The 18,891-nt window shown below is 37.4% G+C and overlaps 1 protein-coding gene across 38 annotated transcripts in view; it reads right to left on the minus strand.

Moving 5' to 3' along the window:
• Positions 1 to 18,891, minus strand: part of DOCK3 (dedicator of cytokinesis 3) — a 437,902-nt gene that overhangs the window by 121,742 nt on the left and 297,269 nt on the right. For all 38 annotated transcript variants that reach the window (XR_011426887.1, XR_011426886.1, XR_011426884.1 and 35 more), the window contains 3 exons: positions 14,076 to 14,157; positions 8,688 to 8,748; positions 7,261 to 7,408 (listed from right to left, as the gene is read on the minus strand). Coding sequence is in view for 34 of the 38 variants with exons in the window: in XM_023621222.2 (XP_023476990.2) it covers positions 7,261 to 7,408; positions 8,688 to 8,748; positions 14,076 to 14,157 (291 nt within the window). In the remaining 4 variants the exon portion in view is untranslated. The remainder of the gene's footprint in view (positions 1 to 7,260; positions 7,409 to 8,687; positions 8,749 to 14,075; positions 14,158 to 18,891) is intronic.

The raw sequence follows: 18,891 nt of genomic DNA on the forward strand, positions 1-18,891 counted from the left end.
CTGTTTTATCTGGTCCATTGTGTTTTTCATCTCTAGTAATTCTGTTTGATTCTTCTTTATGATTTCAATCTCTTTTGTGAAGTAACTCCAGAACTTGGCTTGTTTCTCTATCTTTCTCTCTACCTCATTGAGTTTTTTGATTATAGCTGCTCTGAACTCATTATCACTTAGTTTACCTAATTCCAAGTCCTCAGGACTTAATTCTATGTTTTTATTGTTTTCCTTCTGGTCTGGGTCTTTTATAAATTGCTGGATGGTAGAGGAGCGGTTTTTTTCCCATGGTGGTAGAATTCGGTTGCAGTTACAGCCTGTCATCACTAATGGGGGTCGAGAGCCACGTGTTGTGAGCTCTCCGCCTACAGGCCAGATGGCTGCGCCCAGTGGCTTTGCCGGGAGGGAGGGGCTGCTATTCTCGCGCCTGATCTGGATTCAGATCACTTCTGTTCTCTGATCTCCCAAGGCCTTGGGTTTATGGGGTCGCCGGGGACGGAAGCTTTCCCCCCGTCAGCGGGTTTCCACTGAACCAGCAGCAGGAGTCCTGGATGATCCCCGGTCACGCTGAGGTAGCCCCTTTCTACTGATAGTGTCTCATCTCCATTTGCCTATGCAGGTTTCATCCTCTTCCTCTTCCCCTTCTACATTTTTGTTGACCCAAATTATCCCTTTTTCTATTGTGAGTTTGTTATCAAATTGAAGTGGTTACAGTTATCTTTAATGCTTCCTTTCCCTTTAGCTGTTATGTTATAATTAAGTGTTTATTAACCTGTTCTGATACAGAGTTACAATTTTCTGACTCTGTCTACTTATCACCTTGGTTAAAGCTTTGTATACCTTTGCTTTCTTGCTTCAGGCAGGAGAGCTCTTTTCAAGATTTCTGGTAAGACAGGTCTAGTGGTGATGAACTCCCTCAGCTTTTGTTTGTCTGGGAAAGCCTTTATTTCTCCTTCATATTTGAAAGATAACTTTGTTGGATAGAGTATTGTTAGCTGACACTTTTTATCATTCAATATTTTAAATATATCATTCCACTGTCTTCTGACCTGCAGTGTTTCTGCTGAAAAATCTGCTGATAGCCTAATGGGAGTTCCTTTGTAGGTTATTATTTTCTTCTCTCTGGCCACCCTTAATATTTGTTATCATTGAATTTTGACAGAATGTGCGTTGGAGAAGGTCTTTTAATATGATATGTCTTGGAGAAAGTCTTTTGAGATAATTAGGTGTTCTGTTACCCTCATGTACTTGTATATCCAGTTCTTTCCCCAGGTTTGGGAAGTTCTCAGCTATTAATTCATTAAATAAGCGCTCTGCTCCCTTCTCCCTCTCTTCTTCTTCTGGGATACCCATTATCCTTACATTGCAGATAGGTATTTGAGTCAAATATTCTTGTAGAATTTCTCCATTTTAAAAAATCTTAGTTCTCTCTCCTCTTCCATCTGAATCATTTCTAGATTTCTATCTTCAAGCTAGCTAATTCTCTCTTCCACATGGTCTGCTCTATTTCCAATGCTTTCTACTTTATTCTTCATCTCATGCATTATGTTCATCAGCTCCAGAATTTCTGTTTGGTTCTTTTTTAAGACTTTCAATCTCTTTGGTGAAGTACTCCTTCTGTTCATTAATTTTATTCCTGAGCTAATTGAGTCTTTCTGAGTTTTCTTGTAATTTGTTGAGTTTCTTCATGACAGCTATTTTGAATTCTCTGTCAGCTAGATCACAATCTTCTGTGACTTCAAGTTGGGTTGCTGGAGAGTTTTCATTTTCTTTTTGTGATACCATGTTACTGTAGTTTTTCATGGTCCTTGACGAGTTGGTCCTCTGCCGGCACGTTCGTAATAGCAAACAAGTTTCTTATTTGGGTAAGGCTTTGTTTTCTTTGATTCTGAGCTGCCTCTGGTTGTATTTGAGAGCCTGTGCTTCCCACCTTCCATTGCCTCTGCCAGAAGTGTTATTATCAGTGCCCTTGTTGTCCTGCTTGTGCCTCTGAGGTTGCTGGTGCCTTGCTGCTTATGATATTGCTGCAATGATGGGTGTCACCACCAGAGTCAGTGGGCTGGCAAGCACGTCTGCTGCTTCTGGGGTAGCCTGGGTCATGGAATCCCTCGCCATGGCACAGGAAGGAGAAGAGTGGGATGGGAACTGGAGTCACAAGCACCTCTGCCATGTCCAGGTTTGTTGGGTCTGCAGGCACTCTTGCTACAGGTTGGGGAGTCAAAGTTGTGAGCACAGCTGCAGCTAAGGGGGGACTAAAGTTGTGGGCTCTGCTGTTGCTGTTACCTGGCTCTCCAAGGGCTCAGGCACTGCTACTCCCAGATTTTCTGGGGGCACTGGTACCATGCTGCCAGGGCCACTGGGTTCGTAGGTGTCACCACTGCTGCCAGGTGAGCTGGGGTCATGGGCAACAATGCTACTGCCACAGGGGTAGGGCTATCTGGGTTGCAAGCACTGCCAGGGCTCCTGAAGCCTCTGGTCTTGGGTGCCAGCATGGTTCCTAGAACCTCAGGTCACAGACACTTCCGCTGCTGTTGGGGGCCTGGGGTCTTGGATGTAGGAGGAGGCTGGGTTAGAGGTACAGTTGTGGTTCCTGGAGCCTCTGGTATGGGTCCCTCAGCATTTTCTGGTGCCGCTGGGAGCATGGGCTGCCTGGGTTCCTGGGGCCTCCATTCATGGGCATTACTGCAGCTCCTGGGACCTCTGGTTGCAGGCATGGCTGCAGCCCTGGAGCTTCTAGTCTCAGGAGCTGCTGCTACTGCTCCCCTTGTTTCAATGTCTCCAGGAGGTCCAGTCCACCCACCTTCAGATGTATAGATCTATGGATCTCTCAGGCATTCTGGTGTGCTGTGCAGAGAATCTTTTGTTGGGCCATGGATGTCCTACTGGTTGTAACTTACAGGGGAGAAACAAAGGGAACAACTCACTCTGCCATGATGCTGATGGCACCTTTCAGGAATACTTATTTTTACTTTTATTTTCAGGTGGTAGAAGGGCTTCCATGAGTAACACCTCTGTCCCTTCCATCACTTTCCTGGGAGAAGAAGTGACTTCTTTGGCCAGTGCTTCCAGGAGAAGGACCCAGGCATGAACATCTCAGTTCTTCCTCTTTCCTTTTGGGACCAACCTGTTTGCAGAAAGCATACAATCTCTGCACCACCAGGCTCCACAATGATGGTGACTTTAAAAGTCTTTCTAATTCAGGGTTATGTTAATCACAACTTGTAGTGGGTTGAATGGTAAAAAGATATGTCCGTATCCTAATCCCTGGAACCTGTGAATACTGCCTTATTTGAAAAAATGGTCTTCATGGGTGTAATTAGTTAAGGATCTTCAGATGAGGAGATTATCTTGGACTATCTGGTTGAGCCCAAGTTCAACGACAAATGTTCTCAGAAAAAGGCAGAGGGAAATTTAAGATAGACAGAAGAGAAAAAGATACAGACAGAAGAGGAAGCAATGTGACCACAGAAGCAGAGACTGGAGTGATGAAGCCCCAAGTTAAGGCATGCTATGGCCATCAGAAGCTGGAAGATGCAAAGAGCAGATTTTACCCTAGAGACTCCAGAAGGAGTGTTGTCCTGCTGGCATCTTGATTCAGGACTTCTGGCCTTCAGATTGAGATCAAATTTCTTTTGCTTTAAACCACCAAATTTGTGGTAATTTGTTATACTAGTCATAGGAAACAAATACAAAAGTCCACGTGGCTCACAGATCTAGACTATAATCTCAAATCTAAGTTTTGTCACTAATAAAGGTGACACACTTATCTGTACTACTTACATATATATACACACTGCAAATTTATATCTATGCTACTCTACATTGTATAGCCGTTTTTATATACACTTGCTTAACATTCTAATCTCAGAACCAATCTATTGATATCCATTAGCCCCCTCAAACTGCAAAAACAGAATTTTATTCTTAGTTTACTAAGCAGAAATTATTAAATAATGGGGAATGAAGGTTGACTTTTGTCAAGTATCTTTTTTGATATTAGGATGATTGCATAGTTTTTTCCCCTCTGATGTATTCTATGCTAACTGCATGGTGATCAGAAAATGCGGCTTGTGCCTTGTGGAATTTATAGAAATTTTTTCTATGAATAAATTTTGTAAGTGTTCCATGAGCAGCAGAAAAGATATATTCTGTTTGTTGGACAAAAAATTTGCTTAGAGCTGGGAGACATATGGCTTGGGGAGCTGGGATATTCTGGTTATACCTACTGTGCTGGCATCAACATCACTCCTTTTGACTATTACAGAGTCCTGATTTAGATGATAAATTATGCTCACCCTACTTAGAGGTAGGAGAAAAAGTGGCTAAGAGTATGGTCTCTTAACCAGGCTGCTCAGGCACATGCCTCACCATCCTCTGCCCTGTTTCCTCATCTGTAAAAGACAGACAGTAACAGCTCATGATGAGTGCGTAACAATGATGACTGTCATTATCTGTCACATCAATTTTACTCAGATTCTCTCCTAAGTCAGATTTATTTATCTGATTTAGATATTTGTCTCCAACCTTATTTATTTTTGTCTTCTTACCTGTGAAGAGGCATGTTAGTTATATACATAAAGGTCATGACAACCAGATCTTCACCATACATTCCACCATGTATTGGTATAAAAGCTCTTTCTATCCCTGTTGAGGGGAAAAAAAGGGCTTTCTGGAACACAGGTGAGATAGAGGCAGAGATGTTGGCAAGGACACCTAGACTCTCATCCTGCTTTCTCTCCCCCAGTTAAGGAAGTAGGTATGTTAAGGCTGAGTTTGGTCAAGATTTCTTTAAACTGAAGTACATGGACTGTTGGGCAAATGTCTCCAGAATGGAGGTAGGAACCCTGAGTTTAATGGGTAGCATAGAAGTAACCCTCTACTTTGCAGAGACCAAGTAATCAGGGGCTGGTCCTGCTGGGGATTCTGGGGCTGAGGGAGTGAGTGGTGCTGTCATGTGCTGTGTCTGTGCCTGGCCTGAGAAGTCACTTCGCTTCCCGTGAGATCATGAGTTCTTGGAGGATAAATAGGAAATCAAATTTAACCTTACAGTGTGTGTGTTCTTTTTCTATCAATCCCTGATTTTCCTGACACAGGACACTCATTCCATAGATTTTACCTTAATTTATCATTAATATTGTGACATATTTTCATTTTGTTTGTATTTGACTACTATACTTAGCCGGCTTTAATCTTTTTGTGTCTCCCACTATCTTTGTCTCTTACTATATCACATAGATGGATTTTTTTGGACTCTTTTTCCAGAATTTTTATCTAATAGGGTTTTCTTTCATCTCAATTATATTTACTGTTATAATTGATATGGATGGGCTTTCTTCTGTCTTTTGGTCTAGGCATTCTGATTTTTCTCAAATGCTCTTTTACAGCAGCTGTTGTACCGTATGATCTATGTTCTTACATGGACCTTTGTGATGGATGATTATATATGCTGCATTTATTTCTATTTGGGTTTCCTTCAGGATAGAAATGTCCAAATTTTTAGTAACAGAAATATTAATGCAGTTTTCTAACCTAATTTGTGCCTTTATTATTACTGGTTAATAAGAAGTATGATAACCCAACAGCAATAAAAACTAAACATTGACCATAAGGAAGAATTAACATTTTAAAAATAACCTGTTCTATAAAGCCTGTGACATGACTTCTATTCCTAGCATTTTTTGTTATTGTTGCTGTTTTTGAATCACTATAGGTTAAATAAAAGATTAATTTTTTTAAATTAAAATATGATTACTACCATTCTCTTGTTCTTCTAAGAAATGTCATTAATTTGCCGAGTCACTTACTTAACCATGGTGTTGACCATCTCTTCCTCAGTAAGATGGTGAACCCCCACTCAGTGCACAAGATTGGTATAAAGTTTCAATGTGATTATACATCCAGAAGAGCTCTGAAAGAGCACAGAGCACTAAACAAATGTACACTGGTATTACTATTGAAAACAGGTGACATTTTATGTGACCATTATGGAGCAATTAAGATATTATGGATGGAATTATGTAGGATTTATATTTTAGATGTTAAAGTGGAACTTTAATAAAATGTGGTTGATTACATAAAGGTCCAAATTAAGTGTAATTATGAATTAAGTTCATTTCCTGACTGAATCAGATAGGACAGATAATACAGAAAAATATCCATACAATATTATGGTGAAGATATATTAACATGGTGATTGGCAGTATAAGATTTAATTTGGAAAAACAATATTGGGTTGAAACCAAAAGAGGACAGATTTTAAAAAAAAAATCTCACAGTTAGAAATACAGCTGCTTTAAAAACTCACTACGGGGCCGGCCCAGCGGGGTAGTGGTTAAGTTCATGTGCTCCACTTCTGCAGTCCAGTGTTTGCAGGTTTGCATCCTGGGTGTGGACCTAGCACTGCTTGTAAGGCCACACTGTGGCAGCATCCCACATAAAATGGAGGACGATTGGCACAGCTGTCAGCTCAGTGACACTCTTCCTCAAGCAAAAAGGGGAAGATTGGCAACAGATGTTAGCTTAGGGACAATCTTCCTTACAAAAAAACCCAAAAAAACCCTCAAGACTGATCATGTTTTCAGTACTACTATTCATGCCTAAGTCTCTGTAAGCAAATCCAGATGATATGCCTGGATTCTGTGTTTCTTTTCCTTGTTTTTTTCTATTGCTTAACAAGAGTCAGGAGGAAACATACTGCTTCTATAAGGCAGACCCTTTGGCTTATGAACACTAAAAATAATGCCACACCTGGTTGGACGTGTCTTACAGATCTGTGGTGGCAGAAGTGAAGAGTGAAACCTCAGCTCCTCAGAAAAACTGGCTTTTCTTCAAAGATAGGGCACCTTGACTTGTGGTCATTCTTTGAAGAAATCTGCATCAGTAACCAGCTCAGTTACAATAGCTGGTGGGCAAGTATTAGACACGGAGGACTCTTTTATATCCAAAACACATGAGAAATTACATTATTAGTTTTCCTGTGAATATATAAGGTTGGTTAATCCTGGATAGAAGAGGAAATGTGTACTACCAGACTTTTACTTTAGGACAGAAGGTTCCAAATTCAGCTGATTCAGAATCACCTGGGAAACTTATTTAAAATATAGCTGTTTAAGCCCCAACCCAAACCTTATTCGAAGTCTCTGCATTTTCAAAAAACTCCCTATCCAACATATCTTGAAGATTCTGTGTCCCACAAAGCTTGAGAACTGTCAACAGTGCTGGGATGTCTAATGTTGCCAATCATTAACATTTCCAACATCCATTACTCACGTGTAAACCTTAAGAACAAAATCCTTTTCTTCCTTTAATTCTGTGAGCGACTGTAGGACATCCAGGATACTTAGGACTGCACAGCCATACGGTCGCCGGTAGTGCAGGTGAGCAGGGCCCTTCTTTGAGTCATTCAGGAGCATCCGGCCTGGCGTACAGCAGAAAACACCAGTCAGATTAAGAATTCCAAATTTCTCTTCAGCATCACCTGATTTTCATCCAAGGATGCCAGAGCTATAGGCAGCTTAGAGATCCTCTAAACTGGAAGACTAATTTAGGAGTGAAGGGAGTCATCCAAAGATGCAAGGATATTTATGTGGAGGAATGCAAAACAGGCCTTTGGCCAGGGATCTTCCCCTGCACCACATTCAATCAATCGTCCTTACAATGTACCTCAACACCAACAGTCCATTTATTAATCATATAAAAATAAAACAGTGGTTTCATGAATTTCTTAGAAAAAATAGTGTGCTAACAGTTAAACTTTTTAGGCATATTAAAGATACAAAGTTTAGTATTTTAGCTGCCAGGTAAAAACTATGTATGCACAGATAAGGAGGACAATTTATTATTTTTCCAACCAAATTTTGTGCCAAAACTGCTCCAAAACCACTCTGGGAGTGAAAGCAGTCTCAGAAAGTAGACGAAAGCTTGATTTTCCAGCTTACCAAGGTTGTACCTACAGTAGCAAAAGGACTTACAAATGCAAAACTTGAACCTCAACAAATGCTTTATTAGGTACAGCAAAACAAAAATGAAAAGTACAGCAAAACAGTTGTTTTGTTGGCAAAGCATTAAAAAATATCCTTTGACAAAAATGTACAAGATACGCCAGAGCCTAAATCTATGGAGGAAGACTTGGTTAGTCACAGCCCCCCAGATTATGTCATAAACTTGAAATAAGGCTGGGAAACCAACCACAGAGCAGTAACAAAAATCACTTTTTTCATCTTGAGTTGGGGTATAAGTGAGATACCTTTCACCTACTGCAGTAAGCACAGTAATTTTGTAGAAAATAGCATAGATAGACACTTGTGGATATGAAACACAGCAAAGCAATTTATCACCTGTTAAACTGGTAACTCTGGCAACCTTCTATAAGATCTCTGAGATGGAGGGCTGGTACAGAAGCAGGGTATTGTGAGGAAGAGAATGTCAAAAAGTAGACCACTTGGAAAAAAGAGTTTGGGTACGAAAAACAAATAGGAAGCAGAAGATTTCAAGTGAAAAAAATATGCATTCCTTTATATCAAACTCAGCTATGACAGTAGCTGAGCTTAAAGAAGAACTGTAATACAAGCTGAACTCTACTCCTGAGACCTGACATAACAGGTAAGATCTAGGGAAAAGACAAAGCTCATACATAGTAGATACTTATCCCAAGTTGGGCTGGTCTTAATCATGTGAATAGACAAGGTGGACAGTACCTATTCGTATCACATGGGCAATTATATATAAATCTCTCTTCATATCTTTGCTGCTCAGATCCTAAGAGAAGAGAAAAAATAAGTAAATTAAGGCAATGAATACACAGAAAAGAATTAAAATTTCATTTTGAACCTCATAATGGTTTGCTTTTGTCACTTTTAGTGTATGTTATAGGTGGAGGAGGGGGATTCATAGCAGTTTAATGTTTATAAGATTGCTGCAGTGAAAGTTTGGATATCTTATATGCCTTGGGAAGTTTATTTTATTGACCATATTTTTCCAGCTCTTATTTAGAACTAACAAATATCTATAAGTGTTTTCACATTAGAAATCTTCACGATATTGCCTTACCCATGTTTATTCTAACATCACATAAAAATATTTTGTGGGGCCAGCCTGGTGGCATAGCAGTTAAGCTGGCATCTTTGGCAGCCTGGGGTTCACCTGTGTGGATCTTGAGCGCGGACCTATGCACCACTTATCTAGCCATGCTGTGGCAGGCATCCCACATATAAAATAGAGGAAGATGGGCACAGATGTTAGCTTAGGGCCAATCTTCCTCAGCAAAAAAAGAAGAGGATTGATGGCAGATGTTAGCTCAGGGCTAATCTTCCTCAAAAAACCCCACACATTTTTTAACAAAAGAAATGTTCAATGCAGAGAAAAGTAAGAAAACACCAAAAAGCTCATTAACAACTGAAAATCTACAAGTTTATCCGTTACTAATTTTACATTTATTCTGTTGTCCACAAATGATTATTATACACTATCACAGCAGCTGAGCTTAATTTGATCTCCATTTCTACCTTTAGACATTTACCATTTGTACTGAAGTATAAAGCTGAAAATAATGTTATCTGGAAAATTTTAGGGGCTTCCTTTAAGTAAACAAATCTGATTCAGAATCAGAAACTTTTAAAACTACAGTTATGGAAATAATTTTATACATTAAATTATTTGTTCAGAAGGCATTTTGAAATAAAATGTTTGTTTATGGGTACTTATACTTTAACACACTGTACTTCAATTAATAAAACTTTTTAAATATATATCCTGTTTCACACTTTTCACCAGATCATTAACTTGCTGCTCACTCCAAGCCATTGTTGTGAATATGGAGTAACCTCCAAATCAGGTTCCCATTATTTCCTTTCTGCTTCTAGGAAAAAGTCCCTTAGTTTCATTTCCTTCCCATCTTTCATCTTCTGATTGGTCCCAGATGTTTTTCTCTCTTCAATAAAGCAGGAAGAGGGACAATCAAGTGGCAGTCAAAATTTCGAATGAGCTTTGAGATCGAGTCCCCATGTTTGCTTTATTTTTATACCTTATTGCAGGGTTAGGACTACGGCAAGACAAGCAAAACAGCTAAGGTGCAAAATTTAAGGAGGTCTCACTCTCAGGATTCTGTACTTTGGTTATCTCACCTTAGTCCCAGCTCTGCCCTCTAGAGTGGTCTCAAACATATGAGAGCAAAGGAAACATTAAAAAGTAATGTGTAATGGTAAAATTGAAACTTTTAGATTCTAAATGGTTATAATATTTCACCAAATACTTGATAGAACAATGAAATATGCTTACAATAAAATACATTACAAAATAATTTACATAAATTGCTATCTCTGGAATCACAAAGATACATTTTTACAAAAAAAGCTGTCTTTTGATATTGAAAAAGGATGTTTCAGGCTCCATTTAACTAATTCCTTTAATTTAGAAATAGAATTTAAAATGATATTCTTAAAATAGCATTGTATTTTGAAACTTATTAAGAGAGCTACTAAATAACAAATAGAAATTGAAAAGCAGATTACCATTTTCATGTGCTTTGGGGATTGAAACATGTCTATTACTGAAGGATACAGAAACATTTGACACATATCAGAGTGAAATGGTTCCTTCTACATACTAGATTGTGTTAATCCAAACTATCAAATGACCAAAATAATTATCAATCTCAATAAATCTAGAGAATTCAAGCCAGTTACCAAAGATGAACAAACACTAATCAGATGGGTTGCATATAAGAGCACAGGATCTCTGCCTCGGCTCTGTCTGAGTGAATAAAAGAAAGAAGGCTTAAATATCATTTATGGTATTTTCCAAGTGGCTGGGTAGGGGCTCTTTCTGACCATGTTGTACATGGTACCCAGAACTCTCTATGGTGTTTATTTGAGGTCAACAAACATAATATGATAATAATCAGTGCAAGAAAATATTTGAACTAAAATTATTACTTGTGAGTCCTACTTAATTTCAATGCCAAATTTCAATGTAAAAGCTATCTTATTAAATATAAGTGCATGGTTAAACACAGTTACCATAGAATTACTAAACATAAACTCTTCCAGACTAAGAACCAGGTGTGGTTATCCATGTTAAAATACTCACAAGACTGTAAACCAAGAAGGGAAGAGGGGTGACTCAATTCATCATTCACCTGGTGAGCAGGGTTTGAATTTAGATTTACTCACTGAACCATACTCTCCAGTCCTATAGAACTAGAAGCTGGTTCCCAACTACACAGTGGGTAGACAGGGCAGTGACTCAGGGCTCAGCATCTTAGACTCAGTTATTGATATGCCATTTGAAACATGGAAAAGTCAATTTACTTCCCTGTGCCTGGACTGCTCTTTTTCTGTAGAGATAATGGAATGTACAAATACAAAACAGAGCCAATTTATTCATACTAACGCTGCAGAAAAGGAGGCAATACTTTAACACGTGATGTTATTATACTAATAATCAACTTCATTCTTAATTCCAAGGAATTACTACCTAAAATTCTATTTTGAAATGTGGAAGAGTGTAAAAAAATGTAGAAAATAGACTTCCAACTAATGCAGAGAAAACAGCACAAGTTCATTCTCTGAGTTGGTCACTCAAATATAATAAAATATAAACATATATTTATTTATATAACAAATGATTACTGAGGCTTTAGTATTTGCCAGGCACTATGTGTGAGGCACTAGATATGTAGTAATGAGTGGATACACAGGCATGCTCTTACACACTCATACACACAGCCATTGTTTCTAATTTGAAAGTCAGAAAAATCTTCACTGTATTAGACATTCATAAATATGAAACATCTCCCTTTTGGATAAAACTCTTCCTGCACAGGAAGCTCTGAAATCTAACAAGGTTAGAAAAACCAGGCTTTACAGAGAACAAGGTTATGCCATGGATAATGTGACTGTTTGTAATATGGCTCTGAAGTCGGTTTGAGTAATCCTGCAAAACTGCTCAGTTTGTATGGTCCTCTTTTCCTGAAGCTATGGTAAGCTAAGAGGTTGGCACTGACCACAGCTGTGGTTGCATTTTCTTGCATTTATTCTGAAACTTTGTAACACATATATACCAATCTGGAAAATTCTTTTAGCCCACAGGAGGAATTCAAGTCTTAGATAATCAGAAAACAGGTTCCACCAAAATTATTATTTTTTATAGCTTAAAGTAAAACATGAAAATCTTGGCTAAGACAATCTTATTCAAAAATCTTATGCGCTTTGTAAAAATTCCTCAAATCACTTTTGGGATCTTTTTTAAAAAAAATCCAGGGCTGTACTGGAAAGTGGACTATAGAAGTGGTATTTTTAGCAGCCTTGTGCCTTCTCATTGTGGCAGAATAAGAGCACATTATGAGTGTTAGGTGTATCTCTGATTTATAAAGTTGGAGCTACAGCTTAGCCCTCTGGGCCCATACAGATAATTAAAATGCAGCAAAATGAAAGTTTTGATTTACTGTAATTATATTCAAATATTATTATAATGAAGTTCATTTTTTAAGAGACAAAGTCTGCACTCATCAAATTCAAGGATAGCACATGCACACAGCTCTGTTGCCACAATGCCAAAGAATAAGGAATCAACAATTTCTTTTGCTGCTTTAACCAAATAATACCAGAAAACCAGGATCTAGAAAAACCTAAGGTGACTGAGACATTCTAGACATACGAGTATCTCATTTCTTTCTAATTCTGTTTCAGAAAGGCGGCCCCAGAGAACTATCTCAGTGTTTAGGCACTCTTACTTCAGAAGCTCTCTCCCAATACTCTAACCTAAATCTCATTAAGTGCACTTTGAACTCTTTCCCTTGTTCTTTTCCTATTGAAGAGAAAGCATTGATCTTCCCGGACTAAACTATCTCAACTCCCTTAACCAGCTTCATGGGTCTGCTTTTCTTGCTCTTTCTTCCTGTGTTGTCTCCTAAACTTTGAATGCTGAGCTCAAAGATGGACAAAACATCACTGTAGCTTAGATAGATTTATAAATATTTCTGTACCTCTGGCACATTTTCAATAAAAGCTATCCTTGTGAAAGTGGTTTCTGATTCTCCAGTAATATTGTTTGAGATTTTGAAAGACAAAGTTGTAGTAAACAAACAAAAAAGTGAGGTAAACAAGTCCAATTTTATCTTTAAGAGAAAATCACATATCAGATCCCGAGACATTCCATTTTTCTTTAAGAACTCCACTGTAAGACTTTGACACTCCACTTTAAGACACCCTACTATCAATTGTGCAACTCACACAAGGGCAGTGGCATTGTGAGACGATCACACCTCCCCACACTCAATGGGTCTTGATCTATCTCAGTATCACTAAAGCAGATAAAAAAATCCACGATAGTCCAAAAAATCCACGATAGTCCAAACTGGTTTAAAATTTTGACACAGTCTTGTTTTCTTTTTCAGCAAATAAATCAACTCAAATAAATAAAGCTGAGCATTTAGTTTTTTAACTGAGTAGAAAAAATTTAGTAAATCAGAAGCAACATGAAGAATACACAAGGCAATGTGGTATTGTGAGGCTTAGCACATTCCAATAAACAGATTACCAAGCCTTCTCTGGGCTAATGAATCCATGATCTCAGAGACTATGAGCAAAAGCATGGTTATTCAGAAAAAACTGACGTACAGATTATCGCAGGAAAAGACCCTCTGTTTGGTATTTGAAAGATAAGAACTACTTCATTTGTCTCTCTTTATATGCACTCACTAAAAAACTGCACAGCGGTAAATTTGGCGGATGCCTTTACAGAAACTACACTTAGACATCAGGGATGTCCACCGGTCTTGAATAAGAATAATAAGAAAGACTTTTCTCAGACTTTAAGTGATTATCATATAAAGTAGCTTCTAAAATGTATGTCAGTAAAAGGCACTTGATTATATTTCTTTAATAAAAAATTCAATTAAAAACTGAAGCTAATTTCAGCTGTCTTTAAATATTTCATTGAAACCTGAGAGAAACATAAATTAAGTCCTATTCTCCCCAATGTGTGGGGAAATAAGAATAAATGCTCGTTTCCATGGTGACAATATCCACATAACAGGCCCCTGGTTAGAGTCAACAGCAGAGAAGGGAAAGAAAATTTGCACATACTGTAAAAAGGGCACACATTCGTTCTATCTTCTCTGGGTTCCTTGGCCCACCATTCTTGTTCAGTCTCACCAGAAACCGCTCACTGAAATGTAGGAGAGAAAGATAGAGAAATGTAAGGGATTGCAGGCTCCAGAACAAATAAAAAGGGCATTTATAGATAAACCCTAAACACTTTCAGAACAGCTTGCAGTGACAGGCAGGGTCAAAGATACATGTCTAGTGGCAGGACACTATTTTTCTTGCCAAGCAATATGCAACAGACACTACAAACTGCTTGACAGATGTTGCTGTTTACTTGCTGGTTGTGGCTCTCATCTCCCCTAAAGTTGTGTGCCCCCTGAGGGCAGCAATGAAGATTGTGTCTTAGATATTTTACAAATAACCCCAAAGCTCCAGGCATAATGCTAAGCCCATAAGAAGTATATACATTCTTTGATGTGAACACTCAGTTCATAAAAATAGTCATCATACTGGATCCAAAAGAATCTACATTACCCAGTTTACATCTTCCTATATTACCCTCGAGAATCATTTTAGGGCTAAGAAAAAAATGTTACAGGGACTTAGAAAAATTTGGGTGAAAAGTCAAAGAGAAATAATGTATTATAACTAAAGCTGCAATGAGAAATTAATAGGGCCATTAAAATATTTTATTCCCCAAACAAGAGAATTTAATTCCTGAAGGAAATTATTGGACTAAAAAAACCTGAGAAACAGTGTTTGCAACATCTGAAGAAATGTCTCCTTGCTCTCTCATCTCATTCCTGGCCCCTGGCCAGGATCTGATTCCCATCTCTTCACCCCAAGATTCCCTACCAACTGTAAAAGGAAAACTGAGCCATGGCAAAGACAAAGTACATGATTCTAAAAATAATTTACTTCTCCTGTGGCCATAGTTATATACTCACTACATATATTCGGTTTTATCAGTAAAAGGGCCAATATTAAAATACTGTACTAGAATTATATCAACTGCATAGGTTGCTTACTTTGTTCATGTATTCATTTGTTCATTTAGTCAACAAATAGTTATGAAGTCCTGTGTGCTAAACATGGGAATAGAAATGTGAACAAGATATACACAAGGTACTTTTCTTCATAGAGCTCATGGTCCTGGTAGGCAGTCAAATATGCAGAAATGAAGCTCAGAAAAGATTTAGGCCAGATATAAATTTGAGATTCTTCAACAAGGGGATTAGACGGGAATAAGGAGAGAATGTGCATAGAATGAGAACTAAAAAGGGCTTTGGTCAGAATCCTGAGGGACGTTGATGTTTAAGAAATAGGCAAAAGAAGAAGAACTAGCAAAGCAGACACATAGGGACAAATAGAAAAACAGAAGAAAAATAAGCAGGATGGTGGGATGCTACCTTAGTCAAGGGAAGAAAGTGTTTGAAAGAGAAGGGAGGGATCAATGAGGCCACTGAGAATCACATGAGACAAGAACAAAACAGTGTCCACTGGATGTCAAAACAGAGATTACTGGTGATTCTGGCAAGAACTGTTTTAATGGAATGGTAGAGACAGTCCAGTGAGGAATAAGAAGTGAGGAAGCAGAAATAGTGAGTCTAGAACACTCTTTAAAGAACGGCTATGAAGAGGTAGAAGTGATGAACTTTTAGTTAATGGGCATGTTGGGTTGAGGGAGGTCTTCGCTAAAAGATGGGATAACCCACATGTGTAGACTCAATTTTCAATAAAGCTATCAAAATTCAATAAGGGAGCATCGTAGTTTTAACAAATGCGGCTGAACAACCCGTATGAAAAAAACTGAACTTTGATCCTTGCCTAAAAATATTAAAGTCACATAGTGAATTTTTATTATTTATTAATTATATTTTCTTTTGTTAAAAATTTAAGTTAGAATATAGCTGGAAATTAAAAAGGATTTTTTCATGAAAAACTTGGATCTTTCATGCAATTAACTAGATTATTCCAATCATCCAGAGAACTCTGTAAAACTGCTTTTATTTTAGGCTCTACTGTTATCACTAGTAGCAGAATGAACTTGTTAACAAAAACAGACAAAGTAAAACACACACACAAACAAAAATTAACTCGAATGGATCATAGACCTAAACATAAGAGCTAAAACTATAAGAAGAAAACACAGGGAAAAAAATGAAGACAAGTACCTTTGTATATTTTGTTCACATTTATATTTCCATATTTAGCACACAAAAGAAAAATCTTTGTGATCTCAGATTACTAAGCAAATATCATCAATCACAACAAAATGATAAATTGAACTTTGTCAAAATTAAAATCATCTTCTCTTTGAAAGACACTGCTAAGAAAATGAAAAGACAAGCTATAGACTGGGAGAAAATATTTACAAATACTCGTCTAAGAAAGGAGTGTATTGAGAAGACATAAAGAACTCTCAGAACTCAATAATAAGTAACAACTCAATTAAAAAATGGACAAAAGATCTAAACAGATCCTTCACCAAAGAATATATAGGGCTGATAAATAAGCTCAAGAAGACTTCATCAGTCATTAGAGAAATGCAAATTAAAAGCACAGTGAGATACCACTACACATGTATTAGAATGGCTAAAATGAAAGATTAAATATACCAAGGATTGGCGAGAATGTAGAGCAACTACAACTCTCACAAACTGTTGAGGAGAATGCAAAATGGTACAGCCAATTTGGAAAACAGCCTGACAGTTTCTTATAAAGTTAAACACACACTTACTATATGACCCACCAATTCTACTCCTAGGTATTCACTCAGGAGAAATGAAAACACAGGTCCACGCAAATACCTGTATGTGAATGTTTACAGCAGTTTTATCCCTAACAGCCAGAAACTGTAAAGAACCCAAAAGGCTATCAGGAGATGAATGGATAATCCATACAATGGCATATTCATGCAATGGAATATTTCTTCATGATAAAAAGAACAAACTACTGAGATGTATAATAATATGGATGAGTTTCAAAAGTATTATGCTACGTGAAAGGCCAATCACAAAAGACCATATACTGTATGTCTCCATTATAGTACATTCTAGAAAAGGCAAAACTAAAGGGACAGAAATGAGATCAAGGGTTTCCAGGGCTGAGGAAGGAGGGCAGGGATTGAGTGCAAAGGTGCATGAGGGAACTTTCTGGAATGATGAAATGTTCTATTTTTTTTACTATGGTGTTTTCACAACTATAGATTTGTCAAAACTCACTGAACTAAGTAAGCATTAAACAGGGTGAATTTTACCATAGGTAAATTACAGTTCAACAAACCTGACATGAAAAAAAGATGGGGTACAGCTAAGAACATTTACATCTAATGAGACAATGCTTTTAAAAGGGGAGATATGGAAGACAGAAGAGATAGAAAAAATAATTGGGAAAGGAAAAAGAGATTTCCACCTCCTCAGGGAACTGAAAGAATTAAGGAAATAGTAAAGTAGGAAATGATAGATGTAGATACAAATAAGTTTGTAGTTTTAGTAATGGAAAGTTGAGGCTTACGAGAGAAATAGGAAATAAGAACATCAAAGTAAAGTTAAAAAAAACAGGAAAAATTCTGAAGACCACCTGAAAGAAAGTATAACAAGGGAAAGTAGAAATGATGGTTGTTACATGGACAAGTGGAAAAGTAGCAATAAACAACATTCAGCTGAGTCAATGCTCTCCCCAAAGTATAATCTTGAAACTATAAATCTTTCCATCTCCTTCACTACCACTAGACTAGGCCACCACTGGACTCTAGCTGGGATTATTATAACAGCTTCCCAGTTGATCTCTCTACTTCCTTTTCACCTCTTTATAACTCATTCTTCGGAGAGATTGATCCTTTTCAAATGTGAATCAGATCACACCAGTTCCCATCTTAAAATCTTATCCTATGGTTAATTGATTTTTTTATATAAGGATGTCAAGACAATTCAATGGAAGAAATAATATTTTCAACAAGTGGTGCCGAGGCAATTAGATAGCCACATGAAAAAGAATGAACTTGGACCTCTATTTTGTACCATATATAAAAATTAACTAATAATAAATCATAAATATAAATGTATGCATGAAAACCATAAAACTCTTAGAAGTAAACATAAGCATAAGTCTTCATGACTTTGGATTATGCAATACTTTCTTAGATAGAACACTAAAAGCACAAGTAATGAAAGAAAAAATAGATAAGGTGCACTTCATCAAAATTAAAAACCTCTATGCTTCAAAGGGCAACATCAAGCAAGGGAGATTCAGAGAATGGGAGAAAATATCTGCAAATATTATATCTGACAAGGGACTTGTATCTAAAATATATAAAGAACTCTTACAACTCAATAATAAAAGGACTTGAATAGATATTTCTCCAAAGAAGATAAACAAATGGCCAATGAGGACATGAAAAGATGTTCAACACCATTAGCCACTAGGGAAACACAAATTGAAACCAAAATGAGGGTACTATTTCACTTCCACTAGAATGGCTTTAATCAAAAAGACAGATAATGACAAGTGCTAACAAGGAAGTGGAGAAATTGGAATCATCATATACTGCTGGTGGGAATGCAAAATGGTACAGCCACTTTGGAAAACAGTTTGGCGGTTCCTCAAAAGGTTAAATACAGTTTAACATATAATCCAACAATTCTACTCCTAAGTATATATCCAAGAGAAATGAAGAAATGGCCATACAAAAACTTGTACATGAACATTCACAGCAGCTTTATTAGTAATAGCCAAAAGGTGAAAGCAATCAAAACATTCCAACAACAAATGAATGGATAAATAAAAAATGGTAAGTATATCCACACAACGGAATATTATTAATCCATAAAAGGAATGATGTATTGTTACAGGC

This window comes from Equus caballus, chromosome 16, assembly GCF_041296265.1.
Source record: "Equus caballus isolate H_3958 breed thoroughbred chromosome 16, TB-T2T, whole genome shotgun sequence".
Lineage (NCBI taxonomy): Eukaryota > Metazoa > Chordata > Mammalia > Perissodactyla > Equidae > Equus > Equus caballus.